Below are 19419 nucleotides of genomic sequence, written 5' to 3'. Positions count from 1 at the left end.
TATGATGGGAAGAAGGTATCAACTTCTGCCACTTTACACAGAGTTGGCACTTTTCTCCTTTTCTTTTTGGAAATAGTGATGAACTGTACAGCAGTAGATACTCTCATCAATTATGTCTCCACCTGTTTTAAAATCAGCAGAGAAACTGAACACTCCACATTGTTGACACAGGCCAGTGCATTTCAGAAGGGACAAAGCTTACAGCAAGAGGAAACAAGACAGGGGACAAATAAATATTACTACTCCGGGCTTCTATGAAACGGGAAACCAGTAAATCTTCAGATGATAAAGAGATTCTGTCCTACCAGCTTGCCATGATAGATGTTAGAAAGATACAGACAGTTTTATGGTCTTATAAGTGTCCTTTGCTGAAAGGGAAACTTGGAAGTCATAAAGAATTTTCTTACAACTGAAGCCTGACCACAACTGCTGCCAATGCAACAATAAACTGGCTTCAAGTATGTGGAGTCAGATGGTTTCAGCTTCACCATTACAAGGGAACCAAGTCTGTAGCCTGGCACAACTACTATCTGGAAATCTGCCACGATTGTGCATTGAGTTAAGCTCCAGACAGACTGCAAGGGCTGAACTCTAAACCATTTGTATTTGAAGGTACACAAATAAATTTATAGCTGCACAGAAAAAAATGTCATGCTTCAGGGATTAACCTCTAATAACCTCTCTTGCTATGTAACAAAGACATTTAAAATCTGCCTCTCCAAGTTACACAGGACTCAGGTTAATGAAGGCCATTCAAAAAGAAATTTTATGGCCTCATTATATCTAATAAGGGATTAGTGACACCAGCAATTTTTAAGACTATTTGTGGACACTTTGATGCTGCCCTGTGCTTTGGGACTCCCTCGATTTACCTCAGGATTCCCAGGTGAAGGTAAGTTTGTCAAGGTGAATAGAACATTAGAGAAGAGAGTGGCACTTGGGACTTGAAAATAATGTTCATGTCATGACATGCAGCTTTCATTGCTGGCACTCAACCATCTAACAATTCAGTGTTATCCCTACTTCACAGATGAAAAAAGTAGGGACAAGCAGGTAAAGAAACCTAGCTAAGGCTGTACTTATTCTCATGAAGAAGAGCTTACTAAGGAAGAATACCTATAGCTGAGCAGTACTTACATGACACCAATGCAGCTGCAGACTACCACAATATTCCTACTTAAGTAAAGTGAAGGCAAGAGAATAAATATATGGCAGAAAAGGAACTCAGTGGGAAGGTCAGTGGGAAGTTTCAAGATCTGAACAGCTTTAAACACACTGAAAACATAAATAGCTTACCTATATGTTTGAGATGTTTCTGATAGCAGATTATGTAGAAGAAAGTGATCCTACTAGCACTCTCAGTGAGAAAAAGATGATGATGTAAGCCCATCTTACCTCTGTTAGAGAATCCACACAGATATTACCTGCTCTGAACACTGCAACTTCAGAAAAATTTTATTCGAAATATCTGACTTACTGGACAATAGAGGATCTCTATGGGAAACACCTCTTGAATCAGGGTTGGCATGTACCATCAACACTGAGGCAGCTACAGAAGTTACTATGTTGCTAGGGAGAAACTAAAGCTGGTAAAACAATCCTGATGACACTAGAAATCAGTAAAAAACACATCAGAAGCTTGCCTTTTCTCTTAGTTGCTATTGTAAACCCGTTTCCAACATTACTCCAGTTTTTAAATAGAAAATGCAAAGCCTTTACAGACATGTTCATGACCTTACATATTTTCTGGGTAACTGTCAAACAGTCAGGCTGTCCAAGTTTTCTAAGTTTACTTCCAAACAAAGTAAAACAAGGCCTCCTGCTTAGATGAATCTCTCACAGTTTAGTATTATAATAATGCACCTCTGACATAAAGCTTAGGAAAACAGATACCTATTACAATATACAAAATGTGAAAACTTCACTTTATGTTTGGCATACATATCTATGGACTCCTAAATAGAAGAATGCTATTAGAAAATTAAAATGCAGAATTTTGATTCAAGTCTTAAAGCAAATTTTTTAGGAGGAAAAAAACCACAGATATTTATTGCACTGAAGTAAATGTCTCTGCTGTCAGCCTGTTTGCCTATAAAATCACTAAGAACAGAAAACCGAAACTATAATCTGTAGGAAGGTATCTAAAACAATTTATCATTAGCTGAATAACACTCTGAACTTTTACTCTTGTCATCCAGAAGCCCAAAATCTTAAAACAAACCAACCATACAAACAAACACTCCTCCTCAAACGTTTCTCCCCCCTTGAGCTATGAAGACTTTTTAATCCTTTTACCATCATTACTGTAACTCTCTGAAATATCCAACCAAGGATGTCTCAGATGTCTGTAATTATCAGGTAATTATGACACAATTATTTCAGATCAGATGAAAAATAAACTTGCTCTTCATATCTGTAACGATAACAATTCAAACTGAATGAATTGACCGTGCTAATTATGCATCAGCTGATGTTGAAGACAAAGGCCTCATACTCTCATAAATCTAAACCAAATCATGGCAAACTTCTTTTTCTCCCCTTTTTTCTGGGAGGGAGGGCTCATGGGATACAAGTATAAAAGAAATAATTCACAAAAGTAATACCTTATCCCACTAAGATGATGATGATGATGAGGAAACTATTGGACAAATTTACAAAAAAAAGATGCATCTTGTTTATTTCCTTTTTTGGCTAGGCTTTAATTAATTCTAAGTATCAGAAATCAGCGGTGAATGAGGATCAATTAACCAAAGAATCCTGGTCCTTGTAGGGGCAAACAAAGTTGCATCCATGAAGTCAGTTAATGAATAAATAACTATCAAAGCAATAAAACTCATTAACATCTTCTTCAGTAACAACTTGTCTAGCTTCTGGTATTTATCATCCTGTACTACTGAATTATTAGATAGTTTTTCTCCCAAGCATAAAAATATCAGTAGCTTTATTTTTCCTTTGATGAAGAAGGCAAGTTTTTTTAAGCAGGAAGAACAGATGCTATGACTTCATCTTTTAACATCTCTACAAAGTCCCTCTTAACAATGTCTTCAACATTAATCTCAGCACTAATAAGGACAGAAAAATGTTACTTCCCAGTATCTTCACTAATAGGAACCCTCAACCTAACTAGATTGGCATAAATCTCTCATGTCTGAAAACAACATTTACCATAACACTGATGTCTCAAGATGCTGCATAAGTAATACACTCATAGAAAGAAACCTTCATAGTCATGCCTACAAGTTCCAAATCATTTCACTAACTTTTCCTTAGTTGCCTGTAACACTGTAGTCTTAACACTCCTAGAAACACAGTTCCATTGCTTTCTGCAGAAATTCTTGTCATTTTCAAAAAGTCATCCTCACTATGGTACTGTATAAGCAAAAGACTCACACACACTATTCCAAAGAAACTTGTCACGTTCTTGCACCTGTCAATATGTTCAAGTACTTTGCTGAACAGTCATGTCTGATTAAGGGGCACCAAAATTTGTGGTATATTGTTTCATTCTTAATCACAGCTGATGCTGAAAGGTTAGAAATTATAATCTTCAATAGTGAGCTGTAACTGTCACGATTACCAAACAGACTACCAGGAAAATGATCACAACACTGACACCATCTTTTCCCATACATGTAAACATCCTTTGTAATGATGATATAAAAAACTTTTTTAAAGAGTTAAAAGAGAATCCAAAAAGGGAAAAACGGGATAATCCCATAAAAATTACTGCAATACCACAAAGCGCTAGCACACAATCACATGGTTTTATTTTTCTTAAACACGAAACTGGAAAATATTGTTTTTTGTCTTTGACTTAGCCTGAGAATTCATCAATCACAAGCCCTTTGAAGCCACATACAAAGATGACATCACATACAGTATGGACATAAGACAACAGAAAAACTTGGGAGTAACCACCACTGATGGCACACACAGCAGTTCTATCATATAAACATTTATCATCCAGGAAAAAGATGACCAATAATGCTGAAATAACATTTTTCCCCCTCATGCAGTACTATTAATTAAATATTCATCCATCTTACAACATAACACTCTGTGAGACTCGTTGCATTAAACAACCAGACTAAAACAGTTTAATTCTCCTGCCCTTGGCAGAAGGCTGTTATGCAGGCAGAGCTAGAGCTGTATGTGATGGAGAAAAGACACATGCTGGGATGCTCCTTGAATTGATACAGACACCACTCACCAGGGTCCACCTATTGACAATTTTTAAAATTAGTTTTATATTAAAAAAAAAAAAAAAAATTAAAAAAAACCAAACTGCAAGTTATGCTCTTCTACGAATGAAAAAGGGACAGCATTTTTCCTTTAGCATTGTCATTCCAAAGTTTAAAATGGTTTGCACAGAGTTCACTCAGATCTTACTATTTTTAGAAATGCTCCACACCAGATGTTTTTTCCTTCCGTATGTTGCCTGATATCAAATTTATTTCCAGATCCTCCCAACCAATGCATTTAAAACTCAGCCACTGTAAAGATATTTATGCAATGCATATAAGAAAACTTGCATCTAATCAAGGCAGTGGGTTTTGGGTAATGCCATCTCTTTCCTAAATCCTGAGTTGCTTAGAAGGAAACCCCATTTAGGACAGTTTTAAATCAGTGACAATTTGGCTTTCATCATCTTCAGCAGAGCCAAGACTTCACCTTGGTATTCCCAATGCTGATCCTTCACCTTTGGTTTCCTGCAATGTCTCCCTAATGAAGTTTCCAATAGTTTCCACAAGGATGATTGTTTTTCAGGTAATTTCCTTATTTTTCTTTAGATCCATGGCCAAATCCCCTTAAATCAAACAACTTCTTAAGCACTAGTATTCACTTCTTACTTTCTGAAATTTTGCCAAACTGTTGATGATAAATTGGAAATTTCCTTCTGACTTGAAGCAGAAGTATTAGCATTTTCTAGCAACATGAGTTTGTTGTCTAAGAATGAACTTCTTATCCTTTACATAGAGATCTGAAAGTTCTATAGATTTTAACTTGTTTGCTAGGTACTCCAAGCCTTCTCTTGAACAGAGAGAAGAACCCAGTCCTAAACCTTGAGAAAGACCAGTGGTGTAAGCATCAAAATTTGTTCTGGTAAGTTCTGAAGTGCTTCTCTTTCACTAAAATACACCTTCACCAACTCTTTAATGCTTCTTTAACAGCTGGAAACAGCTGCAGATGTTAACTTTTGATCTCATCTGCTCTCAATCAATTCTTAAAATCAACATATACAGCTGGAGTCACACCAACTGCCATTCCTTCCAAGGTCTAATGGACTTGTGCATATCAAAATACTGACTTCTGACAACACGGAAAAAGGTATTTGATTTTTCCAAGCAATTCCTATTTTTTTTTAGTACATTTTATCTTGTCTTGAGATATTTACCGATTCTGATTTCATAAAACTGCCTTAGTAAAAATTTTAAGAGAGTTCTTTTCTCACAAGCAGAACATACTGCAGTCAGGACGAATTAAAATTAGCCAATGACTTGATGTATCCACCACTAAAGTGAAAATGATGGACACAAAAAATCATTATATTTATTATCACCTTTAAAATAGAGTGATATTTAGGTAGCTTTCTGGGAGTGAGAATGAAGAAGAAACCTGCACTTGATAGATTCCTGTCCTGATTCTCACCGAGACGAATGTTCCTTTAAAGCCTCTGGGTATTGAAAAAGCCATGTAAAAAGTAGCTAGTATGCCTGAAAGCAACCCCACTAATTAGACCACTAATCTTTCTAATTTCTTCTGAATAAGTGATGATTGTTTGTCTTTATCTGAACCCTAACCATGTTTTTAAGTTCATGCTTTTTATGGACCCTTTTCATGCAGTTAGAAACTGACTTCCACCATTACAAATAAAGCATCATGGTTTTAGCTGTCACCCCTAGCATTTCTCTCTTATCTGACAAATAGAAATGGTGGTCATCCAAAAACAAAAATATCACCCAGTCTCTGATGGCTTAGTCTTAGCAGAGATAATCCCCAACAGCCACACTGATAGCTGGGTGCATTAATTTTTTTCTTACTGCCTCTATCAGAATGCTCTGATAGTGGAGTTGGTTGCTTTGCTTTAGCTTTGTCAATTCCTTGACCATGGTAAAACAGCTGAAGAAACATCTCTGCTTCTTACATTGATCATTCTTAATTACTGGTTTCTTTGGTAATGCATTGCTCCTGCAAGTGGCATCATATGACCAGTAACAGAGCATCACTGTAACACATTAGGAGCAACTGTTTGTTCTATCAGGCAGCCTAAGGATAACACTGAATAACTAACCTTGAAATAGTAGACAATCACCTCAGGACCTGAATATTTCAAAGGATGAGATGCAGCCACAGAGCAAATGATGATGTAATCACCCCATGTCATGAGCAGAGTATGTGTAACTTATCCTTATTGCTGTGGGGCTACAGTGCCTCTTTCACTTACACTCTCCTCTGGTTCCTCACCAGTACCAAGAAAATCTGTGGTGGATACATAAGTAAATACTTTTTAAAACTGTCTTCAGTTCAACAGGTTGGCTCAAACAACATAATTTTAGCATTTCAGCAAAGAATTTTCCATTTAATGAAGAAGTAAGAAAAATAATTTATACAGTTATTGTGTCCTTGTGCTTTTCTAGAGGATACTGGCTCACAGCAAACATCAAAACAGTTGGTGCCCCTGGCTAGAAAACTTCACTGTCACCTGCTCACTCAAGCCCTAAATAAATCTCAGTTTTCAAGTACTTACAAGCAAGAGCTCAACACGTGCTTCAAATGCTCTCTTCATGTACAGATGTTCATATGCCCTCCATGCACTGAATATTATCAAATGTACTTTTGTTGTCTCTGCAACAGTTACTTAAAACTCATTTCAAATGTATATTGAAATTATTACATCAAGAGAAAGAAGAGATCTTCCCTTAGAGGGGGTGATTTGTTATGGTAAATCTATTAACTGCCTGGGATTAAAAAGCAGCATTTCCACGTTTTCACCATTGTTTCTATCATTTCAAGGAGCAAGAATGGAAATCTTGTATTAAAATACCAATCCTTCTATTGCTCTGTAATCCTCTACCTGTGATGACTTAAATAATATTTGGTATCTTTTAAAAAAGCAATGCTAAGAAACTGTCTACATTTTTGATGAAAGGAAGTTTCTAATTGATGTATTTGAGCAACAAAAGGGTTTTTCCTTTAAGTCAAAAATGTTAAAGGATTCATTCCCAACTCATTATATTTTAGGAAGAATGTCATGAAAAATGGAAGCAAACATTATGCTGCAGTCAAAAAGCAGTTATGGTTGGAAGGATTAATTTATTGACTCCTAATTCACCTCAGTCTCCTGTGTCTGCCAAATAGGTGGGAGTGGAAATTTGTCAAAAACTTCTGTCTCTTGATAAAACCTTGCTCACAACCCACACACTGGGAAAATAATACCTGAAAGCCATGAAGAAACAGATCGACAGCTTCAGGCAATCACATACACAGGCAAACCTTTAACTTAATACTCTCTCATGCTCCACTTTCATGTGTCTCATTTATAAGGGGTCTTTAAAGAGAAGCAACATAGCTGCTGTCAGTGATATAAATGCTGTGTTGCTGCCTTTGGGTCCTCAAACACACCAGTGGATGATGTTTGATCACTGCTGCTGTACACTTGGCAGCGATGAATAGCATGTGATATGGCAGGAACAACCAAGAAAAATCTACAGATCAAGTAAGGATAAGGATTTGTCCCCACATACCAGCTCTCTTCTATCTGCTGTCTTTCAACCACAAAATGAAAATTTGCTTTATGTTCCTGAGCACTGCATAATTCCCTCCAACTCCTCACTCAAAGGCTCAGAGCCACAGCTCAGTGAGCACTACTAGTAATTCATCTATAGCAGTACACATGCAGGAAAGCTTGTAGCAAAGTTATATCCTTGACTAACAGCAGGGCATTTGTTCTGTTACTTAGCACTCTTTTCTGTGCCAGGTCTCATTTCTAAAATGGCCCTGGTGGTAGAAGGCTGGGTAATTCTATTAATCAGCTGGTTTCCTTAAAGCCTGTACATCATCCACATGCAGAACATAACAGTGTTGTACACAAAAGGAAAGATAATCTCAGACGCTGGGGGGTGGGTGGTGGGAGGGTGGAAGTGTTTTAAGAAGTGATATTACTTAAAGGCAACCACCAGGAGTTTACAAGAACTTCCATTCTTTTAATTAAATGTTTTATGAGTCTTGGAACACATTCCTGTGCCCTATTATACATCACAGCACTTTAAAAAAAACTCAGAGTCATAGAACATTACCGTAAAGAGATAGGAAAATAAAGCAAAACAAAAAAGTCTTCTTTAGAAGAAAAAAAACCTATTTATATATTGACTGTTATGATTTAAAAACAATTACAGGGACTTATGTCATTTATTAGATTTTATTCCCCTCCCTTTCTGTTGTTTTTGAATACCTTTCAATATATCCTAATATAAACTACCCACCTAAATTCATTGCTGAAGTTATATGCTCATGTTTGGAACAAATAGGAAATTACAAGAAATTCAAGATAAACACACTGTGTCAGAAGAAAGGGCATTTACATTACAGTGGTAAAAATACATTCATTGGCATTCAAGTTTAAATAAATTATTCCTTCAAAAAGCAAAGATGAAAAAAAAAAGAATAAAGCAAGTAAATCAAGAGAACTGAAACTGATAATGAAATATGACAAAGAAAGTACTTAGTGAACTGTTAGTTTCTAGGTAAAATGGTATTTCCAGGTTTAAAATTCATGGTAAATTCTTTAAAACATACGTCTATCTAGGAAGTAATCCAACAAGTTTCAAGGACAGCTTTCCAGAAAATGGGCTGTGAAGCATGTCTAAGAAACAAATTAGCTCATCCATCACACGTAACCATTTATTCAGTAATGACTTAATGAATTTAGCTTAACTGTGGTAGGACTGAGCATGATGCTGTAATTACTGTGGGAATTACTGTAGCCCTCAATCTGTCTTTTAGCTGTTTATAGCATGGAACAAGAAGCTCAGCATAGCCTGAACCAGAGCCCAAAGTCAAAAGGCTTTGGATCTAGGCCTATGATCTGAGAGCTATTAAGGAGGGATCCTTACAGGGACCCTGCCAGTACACACTGCTCTGCTAATATTTCAGTCCTGTATTTCCCACAAGAATAGGCAAGGACACACAATATAGGAAGAACTAAAAGCCCTTAAGAAGATTGGAATACATTTTGACTCATTTTTCTGAACGTAATTAACTTTAAACAGAACATCCTAATACACTAGATTTTTAAAACAAAATAGGGTTGTGTTACTAATACCACAGCTGAGACAGATAATAAAGCTATGAAAAGTGAGGCAAGAATGCCAGAGGTCACATAAACCTGTTCTGTAGTAATTACAGCAGCAGCATAGAGCATATTCTTATAATTTGGCTATGTCTGTGGATACTTACTTGACAGGATTATTTTTCAACTATGGCATGTCTCATTTCCAGATATTCTACAGGTGATGTAAGCAATTACTGCCATATGTAAATTATCATCTGGTTTTTTTTTTTTCTAACTCAGAATAGGGTAATTTTAAAGTAAATCCAAATAACTCTATTTTGTGCATACTGAATAAATAAATGGTTCTCCCCTTAGTTACCAGTCCACAAAGGCTCTCAAACATTCTCATGCTTCATAAACAGATGGGTTGAGTGTGATGTTTTATGGGAAAATATAGTCAAGGTGACATATCAGTTTCTCAGGAGAATCAATGGAAGCCCTATTAGGCTTGGCTTGCAGATGGGAATACTCAGGTACAGAGATGAGAAATTACTTTTGTCAGTATGTCAGTGGGAGAAATTATGTTTTCTTATATGCTGGCCCCATGAAAGTCAGAGATGGAAATGTTTGTTTTATTGGGTCATATCACATACTCCCTACCTATAATTGAAGAAGTTGTACAAGGAAGGGCAGCCTGGTGACTGAGCAGATGTGGGTTAACTACTTCATTTCCTGGCCATACAGACTTTCTTTGAGACACTGCAAGGATACAAATCCATTAAGGTGCTGGAAAGGCTGATTTGTCAAGCATATCTAAAAGTTGTTCTTACTGATAACCTTTTTGAGCTTCTGAATGGTGTTTTACCTTTGTGGCCCAGGAATTGGTAAGTGATAGTTGCATAACAGTACTACCCTACCTCACAGGACTATCATAAGGATAAGAAACTTGACAGCAAAATTCAGATAAAGCAGTAATTAAGGTCATGCCAGTATGTCTGGTAATGTAAAGCTGAATGCAATAAATGAGAATCATTAACAGTAATGTCATGTTAGCATTGCCATGTTCATTCTCAACACTGTCCTTCTCCAGAAGTGTACTGCAATGTCTTTACCCTACTCTTGTGTGATGTGCCTCCCCATGCCTTTTCACAAGCACACACCATTTGCCACACATGCCTCTGGTTTGACCATATAACACCAGAAGATTCTGCTGACTAAGGTCAGAAATCTCACTCCAAGTCAGAAAAGAGTTCTTCCTCAACAAGAAAAAAGTCAGTCAAGAAACAGTGTCCAAACTACCCTGACCTCAAGCTGTTTGTTGTTTGTTTGTTTTTTTTTTTCCCTCCTCTTCTTTAACCAGTCTGTTTCTGAGAACAAGGGAAAGCTCCATTCATATTGCACAACATGGAAATAAGGCACAATGCTGGGATGAGCTGCACTGCCCAACTGACCTCAGAAACAGACTGGGGAGGTTGGAAAAAATTCTGCACATGACTACCATACCCTAAAGATATATTTTTTAATGTTCTATTAAAGTTTTTCTTCCACAGCCCAGCAGAGCACAGAATTAGTTCTATACATATAAATGCACATATATATGCACACACACAAAGTTTTAGAAGCAAAATCACAAGTTACAATAAGGATCACAGGTCTTTGACAAGGGAAGATAATAATTAGAAATAGGATAAATTATTCAGTTCTAACAGAAACTCTTCTTAGTCTCTTCTGAATCCAAAATAATTTATATATTTCTAGGCATGAATGAAATCAGTTTACCTACAAAGACAATGTCGAAAGTATTAATTTTTATTTATTTTCTTTTGGCCAGAAAGGGAACCTGACCTCTGAGTGCAAGGTGTGTATAGTTTGTATTAATATCTGAACTGAATCTTCTGAAGTTTGTCAATAATTCCTTTGTCCATTTTCCAGTTAAATATGCTCTGAGTCTGTGAGTGATGCAGTGGCTTGCATTTATGTAGTGAGGATTGTGACACCTGAACCTGTTAGAACGGAATGATTTTTTTAAAATGTTGGCAATTTCACTTGGCTTTCCTGGTTCCTGGCACTACAAAAGCAGAAATGACAAGAGGGTCTTCTGCATTTCTGTGTGTTTATTTCTGGTCCTGCAACTTGTGACACTGTGAAACAATGGTTCCCAGTATCAGCTCACAAGCTGCTGATCAAAACCCAGCAGATTCTGTAGCATACAAAGTTGCAGGCTCAATGTTGCTCAGACTCCCTTATTTTAGCAGGTAGAAAAAAAATTACAAAAGGAAGCATTTCACATCTGTGATTAAAGAAACACAGTATTTATAATAAAAATATATTAAAACAGGCCTTGAGGCTCCTACACTTCATACTAACTGCTTTATGAAGAACGCTAAACAGTATCTAGTATGTAGTATTCTTAAAGCTAAATAGTATCCAAACATTTAAATCAAAGCTTTTATTTCAATAAATAACTTTATTTACTACATTATCCTGTAAAAACAATCCTGCAAAACATCCTGTTAGCTGATCAAATACTATTCAAGAAGTGAAAATAATTAGGTTGGAATTTTACAAACCAGTTCCTATTCACTCAAACCATTAAAAGTTCTGTGTTAAGCCATATATCATACATTTTTATGATTACTCATATTATATTACTTGCCACATTAAAATACAGATCAAAGCAACATGTGAGGCACAGTTCTCTTTGTCCACACATTTTTTTGAGCTAGACTGGATTTTTTTTCATGCTAATAGAAAACAATACAAACGAAAGTCAAAATTGTACAATTCGATTTTGCTTTTTTTGTTGAGGAGGCCAGGGTAGTTACTTTGTTACACTGGCACAGCTTCACAGACACATGTACTTGTTCAAAGTAGTACTGACAGAACTGATTCATGGCCAACATGCACAAGACTAAAGGCACTGCAATGGGAGGCCATTTCAGCTGAAAAAACCTAAACTCTCAAGGAAGGTGAAATTCTTTTTTCAAGATACAAACTTATGCCAAGTATACTGAGAAAACAATATTCAAAAGGCTACCTGTTGGACAATGAGTGAAGAACAATGATGTGCTTAGGAAGAATTAGAAATACCAGGATGGGCTGTTCCTCAGAAGACTCTACTTGTACAAAAATTTCTCAAGCCCTGTGTATCTAGTCAAACCAAAAGCTTTCATGCTAGAGATGATTACAAACCAGGAGATTAGAAGAAGCATGAAGGAGGAAACCTTGATTTAAGTATTTCTTTGAAATGAGGAGTTCAGTCCTCTTGGCATTCTGCATACTATCACTATACTATCACTATGTTTGCCCTGGTTCATCTTGACTTCCCAACTCCTTATCACTCAGGTTTTTCATCTGATGCCAACTTAGCCTTAGCTCTTCCTCAGGCACAGCAGACAGCAATATAGTCTATTGATAAGGACAGCTGCTCCTGGACATTCCAGAAGGGAAGCTGAACACTGAGCCTCAAGCAAGGCTGATCCTGGAAGGAGGTATCAGCTAGAGCTTCCAGCTATGGATGAGCAGAGTCATGCTCATTTCCAAAGAAGCACACAAAAAACATTTTTGGTCTTGGCCACTGCAAATGTGGTGTAAGTTGCAAAGCTATACAACCTTATTTCCCTCCTGAATGGAAAAGTGATGCAATGCAGTTCCATTGACTTCATGCCAAGTAATTCCTTAACTCAACAACAAATGAAAAGCAGAACATAATTATAAACACATTAGAACAAGTGTTAGGAGTTTCTTAAGAATTCTTAGAGTAAAAACATAACAGTTGGGTAATTTTCTGTTCCTTGAATGGTCAAAGTTCTGCAGAATTAAAATACAGAGAGAACAAGCTGGCAAGAAAAGCAGCTTGCCATTGACTTTGTAATCTGTCACAAATCAACACTTTTATGAACAGAACTTTTAAAAATACATCCTATAAATCAGTTAAAATATACAAAGAGGTAAACAGAACAATTCAAAATTACAACACAGGTTCCATTAAAAAATGGCTTCTCCTTTATCTTCCCTGTCTTCAACTCATTGTCTGTCCACCACGTGAAAACCTTAACTGAGCAATTTCCTAGAGAAATAATATTTATATAGCCAGGGTTCTGCAGCTTGAGCAGGGAAATGCACAAGATTATCAGGTGGTCTCTTACAATACAGGAAAAATAATTACTCTATTAATAATAGTAGAAACAGCATATTTTAATTATATAATTTTAAAAATTAGCCATATGAACATAATAAGGGAGAAAATTTCTCACTACCTACTAAAACCTACAACTTAAAATTCCCTGATAATTTAACAGGCCATTACTCATATTCTGCCTGATGTATTAGCTGAAAAAGTAAGAGAAGTACAGTTTAAAGTCCTCGGCATATGGATCACAGTGCTAAAACATTCCACACTGCACTTTTACTGCAGAAATTAATTTCCAGGTAAGAACACAGTATTGCTTTTATTTTACTTGCTAACGAGGATAATTGGCAGGCAACACTGCTGCTGCTCTAGATTTGTTCTTTATATGGATCTCTGAAGACCACATGTGCATGCAGTGGCAACAGAAATGTTTTCCATATGAGCCACCACACATTTTAAGGTGCCTATGTTTGGACAAGGTGAGTCCACCTTTAATTTTCTGTGCTCAGTAACATCAACCTGGAAGTTAAAAACTTCAGTGACAACTAGAGGGCAATGATTGGCTTCCAGTTGCCCTGATCATCAATCCATTTAAATTCCCTGAGTCTCTGTTGAAAAATTTCCCATGCTTTAATTAGATCAAAGGTGGTACAAGATTTCAGTGAGACATTTTCTTGAATCAAACCATTAGAATTTATCTTTTCAAAACGCAGTTTAAATCCAGACATACGAGCAACAGGTAGTTTCAAACACACACCACCACAAGGTGTTTTTTCCAGTTCACTTCCACTTGCTTTTGCCAGGGAAAGTAATTGCTCTGGAGTTTATTAGACTACTATAAACTTAAAACAGGACAAAAAAAAAAGACAAAGCTCTAAAGCAGAATCACTGTTTTCAGCAGATTTATTGAAGGAAGGCTTATTATGGAACAAAACTACCCAATGATTCCTTTAAAATGCTTAACTGTACATCACATTTCAGTGAGAGTGAGGGAGACTGAGTATCAAATGTGTTTTCTGCTAGTAATTTCATTAGTTTGAATATTTTGGATCTAATATACCATGTTTGATGGATTACTTCCTAAATGACAAATAAGAAGCTGAAATTTTTTGCTGTGGTATAAAATAAAAACTGCACTGATGAGAACAAAAATCTGGAAAAATGCTCTTTGTACATTAAATAGCAACTTTTTAGAGCGTAACAAGAACTGTTCTGTTCCATTTATTTAAGATTTTTCATATTAAAAATGCAGAAATTCCCTCTTTAATAATGTGAGATTGAATCTTAAAAAATAAAGTTCTTTCAGCCCTGCCACATGCTAACCATTACATATATTTGCACAAAAAGAATGTGATTAAAGTAACCAAGCCTGGAGTTTTTACATGCTCACATCCTCAAAATATCCTTTGTAAAAACTTTTCAAATCATGCATGGGTTTTTTTGTACAAAATCTGAACAGAACACTATCATGTACTGCTGCAAGAAGTATCATATTTCTCTGTATATTAGTAAAGAAAAATTCACAAACTAGTCATGTCTCTACAGAAAGCACAGTGTATCAACTGAAACAAGCTAACTTTCAAACTACTCCTCTTAGTACCTATAGGTTTTGCAAAAAAACCCCAAAACCTGAACAGCCTGAAACAAAACAAAAACAAACCCAAAAACCTAAACCAAAACAATGTAACCAAAACTAGCACTTTTTACACGTGAATCAAACAATGCAATTCTAAAATTTCTAGCAACATAATCACTCACAACCCGTCTCAACACATCGGAAGAAAATACAACTCTGACAATATTTGACAAGACATAATGCTTTGCTTACCTCACCCCCAGGTCTTGCTAACACTGCTGTTTGGAAGCAGAGCAACGTTAGTATCAGGTAGCTGACAAACATTACTACCCAAAGTTAGAGCTACCCTGCAGGAGAAAACCCTCTGCCAAGTACTAACAGCTAGCAGATGCACTCGGGTCTCAGTCGCACAGCCCTCAGCTCTTCTAGGTACGACTCCTTCTCCCTCTCCCCCTTTTTATCGCACTCACTGTACGACCAGGAGCTTTGCTCTCAGCCACTGCTCTGAAGACAACTGGTAAGTTGATCTCTTCATGTAATGACTTCTCCCTGCTGGGGGAGGGGGCTCAGCCAGCAATGAGCTGGGGGGCTGTAGTTAGTATGAAGAAAAGAAGGGGAGGGACAGAAATGGTCACTGCCAAGTTATGCATCTGCTGTGATTCATGGAACAAGCTGAACGGTAACCTTTAATGCACGAGGAGGTTTGGCAATGCGTTATTGACTTAGGCAGGCATGATTGGAGAAACAGGCTAAAGCAGCTTGCAAAAAGATGCCTGTTGATGGTTAGACGGCATGTGCTACTTAAAGGTACAGCACCTCCTTTTATTGAAGACGTTTATAATAAATGATAAATTAAAATAAAACCAGGAAATAGCCTGGTTTTAAAGCCAGCCCCACATCAGCACAACCCTGCAACCTGAATGGCCTGATCCTGCCAAGGACTTGGTTAGAATCTGCTGGTTCTAAGTCCTGGCCCACAGGGAACCCATGTGTCCCATTTGCTTTACAGACTGTCACACTGCTTCTTGAAATGGACCCCCACTCTTCGGGGCCTGGAGGAGGCTATGAATGTAATCTCTCTTTCATATTCTAAGTGAAGAGAAGAAATTTTAATTTATAGCAGTCCAGCCCATTAAGTAACCTGCTTTGACTAGGCAAGCTGCAGTGCAGGCCTTTGAAAATGAACTTTTTTTTAGGATAAGCAAGGCCTATTTTCAAGGAAAGAATAAAGCAATATTAAAAATCTGACACAAAGCTGAATTATTACATCTCTCAAGCAGACCACTGAGTGTTTGTCCCCAAAATGAATAGAATTGTAAACAGAGCTATAGAAGTTGGAGAGGTTCCCTTTAGTTGAGTTATGTCTGATTGTAATCTCTATGCAACAGAAATTTTCATATGGTAAACTAACCAGCATAAAAAATAGAGAACATAAAGGAACTTTTGATCCCCATTGATCTATCACATTCAACAGCAGGAGCCAACACCAGTTTTATAACATACACAGAATGCTCCAGTTCTGTATTGTCTTTTATTCCCTTTCTCATTTTACTTTTTAACTTCTTCTAAGTTTTCGTTTGCCTGTTTAAGTATTTTGTCATGGAAATGTGAGACATTATGTCTTTCTTAAAGTTCCAGTTCCCAAAGTCAAGAAATCACACTGTTCTCATCTTTCGTGCAGATACATATTTCCTATCCTCATGGTTGCAGGGGAAATCTCAAAAATATGACCCAAGAATAACCTGGTCTCATATGTCAGACACTAAACCACATAAATTCAGAACACAGGTACTTGAAAATATCTCAAGATTCTAGGAGTTGGGAAGTCAAAAAATTGGTGAAATTGAGAAGCATACCATTACTATGTATAAGATTTCTTTTTGTGATTTGGTAAGCTTTGTATACACAGCTGAATATGTCAGACTCCACATCTTATTTTATACTAGCTTTACCAGCCTTGCTTTTCCTCTGCTATGAGAGGTGAATGATACAAATATTTTCCCTTTTTCACATTCAAACAAATAATGGCAAAAAAGCACTAGAGATCTATCAGAATCACAATTACAGTCAAACTTCTGATTTACTATAGAAAATTAGCATATGCTAAAATCTGCTGCACTTGATTTGGATATCTGGTCTCAAGCACAGTAAAATCTGACCTGTACTCATTAGATGTCATTGTCACTGAGCCTCTTCCCACTCAGGCCTTTCCTTTCACAGGCTACTCCTGGTGTCCTCAAAGAGTGCTCTCCTCCTTCCTAACCCTTACAACGCTGTGTATCTTCTACAGCTACATAAAAAACCTGTCCTTTTCAGACTCTTAAATCAACAGACTGCCTTTCACAACTCAACCTTTTTTTCCCTGTCATTACACAGCCTTGCAGCACGGTGGCTCTGGCAGCATTACTGCCAACTCCCGCTAGCACCGCATGCAGCGAGGGAGCCAGGTGGGAAGCAATGCAGTGTGGGTCAGGCGGAACCAGGGGTCTCGATGGTAGAAGAATCCCCCTCCCTTTCAGGTGACTTCCCCCGACGGAGTAGATTTTAAAGATTTAAAGCTGAAAAGTCTTAAAAAGCCCGAGTGAGGGCTGCAGCATGGACCTCTTCTGAATGATCACAGGCAGCCAGCCACAGGGTTGTGAGAATGGAGACTGACAGCTAAACCTGCAATTCTTGAAAATTTGACACTATAACCTTAATAGTACTTTCTGACAAAAATAATCCAGAGCTCCATCCTGCTACATTGATCTCGCAAATACAACACCTCCCTTCAAGACCCAAATGAAAAAAGCATTTTCTCCCTTTCTAAGGCAAGCTGAAGTTTGCAGTTTATACCATTGTGCTGACAGCTAAATGTAGAGGCTGCCATTAGAGGTACTTTGTACACTGCTTGCCTATGGCAAAATCTCTGGACTAAAAATGTAAAGCCAAATAAACTTAAGGAAATTTTCCATCAAAACCCTGTCAGGAAGCCAACCTGTCCTTCCATATTTTTTGGAAATATCTAGATGTACCACAAAAGGAAAAAGGATACTGAACAAACTGCCAACTAAATCAGAGTTCAAAACACTTCCAACATGAGAGCTCCAACTATGATACTTAAAACTACAGTTTCAGTGCTTGAAAAAGTTTGAAAAGAATACACTATTTCAGACGTTGCAGTGATGAAAGTTGCTTCATGAAAATTTACTACTGTTTCTATTAAAAAAAGCTTGGCCTTTTTCTGCAGTTCTTCACAAAGTGAGCTGATTTTTATGTATAAATATATAGCATAGGCACAAAATTTCCAACCAGTTCTTTTTAAACGTTAGGTAGAACTAAGCAAAATTTTTTTAAAAAAAATTGGAAACAATTTTGGTTTTAGCCTGCTCCCTGCACCTAATTCCATAAAACAGTATACCCTCTGTAAACAGGAAAAAAACTTATCAAAGCCTAACTGAATATTATTAGGATGAGTTTCTGAGCACAGAAAACTGTACTACATTCCCATTTAATAAGTCACATAACTAATTCTTTCCATATGCTTTTAATTTTTCCTCTACAAAAAAAAAAAAAAAAAACAACACAGGCTGAATTCCCTGAAATCCAGAACCTGCTGTTCCCCATATTAAGACAAGAGACCTGTTTATACCTGCTACTATGCTTTCAAGCTTTATCCAACTGGACTAGATGGAACTGTGCACGTTCACAACCACGGCCTTTTTTGCAGCATAAAGTAACTTGAAACTTAACACTGATCCTGCAACCAAGATCAGAATTTCTCTGCAAACCTCAACAACCACTATACTACAGGTTACAGAACAGTAATGCAACAGAAAAAAATCAGCTTATTACTGAAGAACTATTTCAGATATGAAGTTCTTCAGCAGGAGATAGAAAAACTAAAATACCTTACAATATTAAAATGGAAGAAATAGAAATACGTATAATGTTAACACAACAGAATCCTTATTTGTACTTAGAAACATACAAGCACAATAAAATAATACCATAAATATTTAAGTTGTATAATTTAAATAGAAAACACAAAATTATTTTTTTTTATAACAGAAGAGGACATCAAAATCTTTTGAAGAAAGTTCCTATCTCTTATCCTCAGAAATTAAAAACAATGGATCTTTGGACAGCAAAGTTCGCATTTAAAAAGTACCAACTTTCCTCTGTGAACAAATTGTCAATCTCAAGGGATTTGTAAATATCAATGATTTTATGAAGTTTGCTTACTAGCTACCTCCTGAGGCCGTTGCACCCAAATCTCAAACACAGGCAATCTCAAAAGCAAGCAAATTCTCTTCTCTGTCTCTCAGCCTTCCTGTTCCACATGAAATCACGAACAGTATGCTCAGGTAAAATCACCCACAGTGGGTATATTTACTTAGCAAATTAACACCATTCCTAATACAAAAGTAATAATAAGAGAAAATATGATTCAAAACATTT

The 19419-nt window shown here is 36.8% G+C and overlaps 1 protein-coding gene across 4 annotated transcripts in view; it reads right to left on the bottom strand.

Moving 5' to 3' along the window:
- The window catches only part of THSD4 (thrombospondin type 1 domain containing 4), a 288268-nt gene that overhangs the window by 91659 nt on the left and 177190 nt on the right, over positions 1-19419 (bottom strand). Inside the window, exon 1 of one of the 4 annotated variants that reach the window (XM_071755033.1) lies at positions 15232-15400. The exons of the other annotated variants lie outside the window; for them this stretch is intronic. Coding sequence (XP_071611134.1) covers positions 15232-15303 — 72 coding nt within the window. The 5' untranslated portion in view covers positions 15304-15400. Of the gene's footprint in view, positions 1-15231; positions 15401-19419 lie in introns of those variants that run through there. 4 annotated transcript variants of the gene reach the window in all.

The sequence above is a fragment of the Heliangelus exortis genome, chromosome 11 (assembly GCF_036169615.1).
Source record: "Heliangelus exortis chromosome 11, bHelExo1.hap1, whole genome shotgun sequence".
In the NCBI taxonomy this organism is placed as follows: domain Eukaryota; kingdom Metazoa; phylum Chordata; class Aves; order Apodiformes; family Trochilidae; genus Heliangelus; species Heliangelus exortis.
The sequence above is the reverse complement of the archived record's forward strand: the minus strand, read 5'-3'. Positions and strand labels throughout refer to the sequence as shown.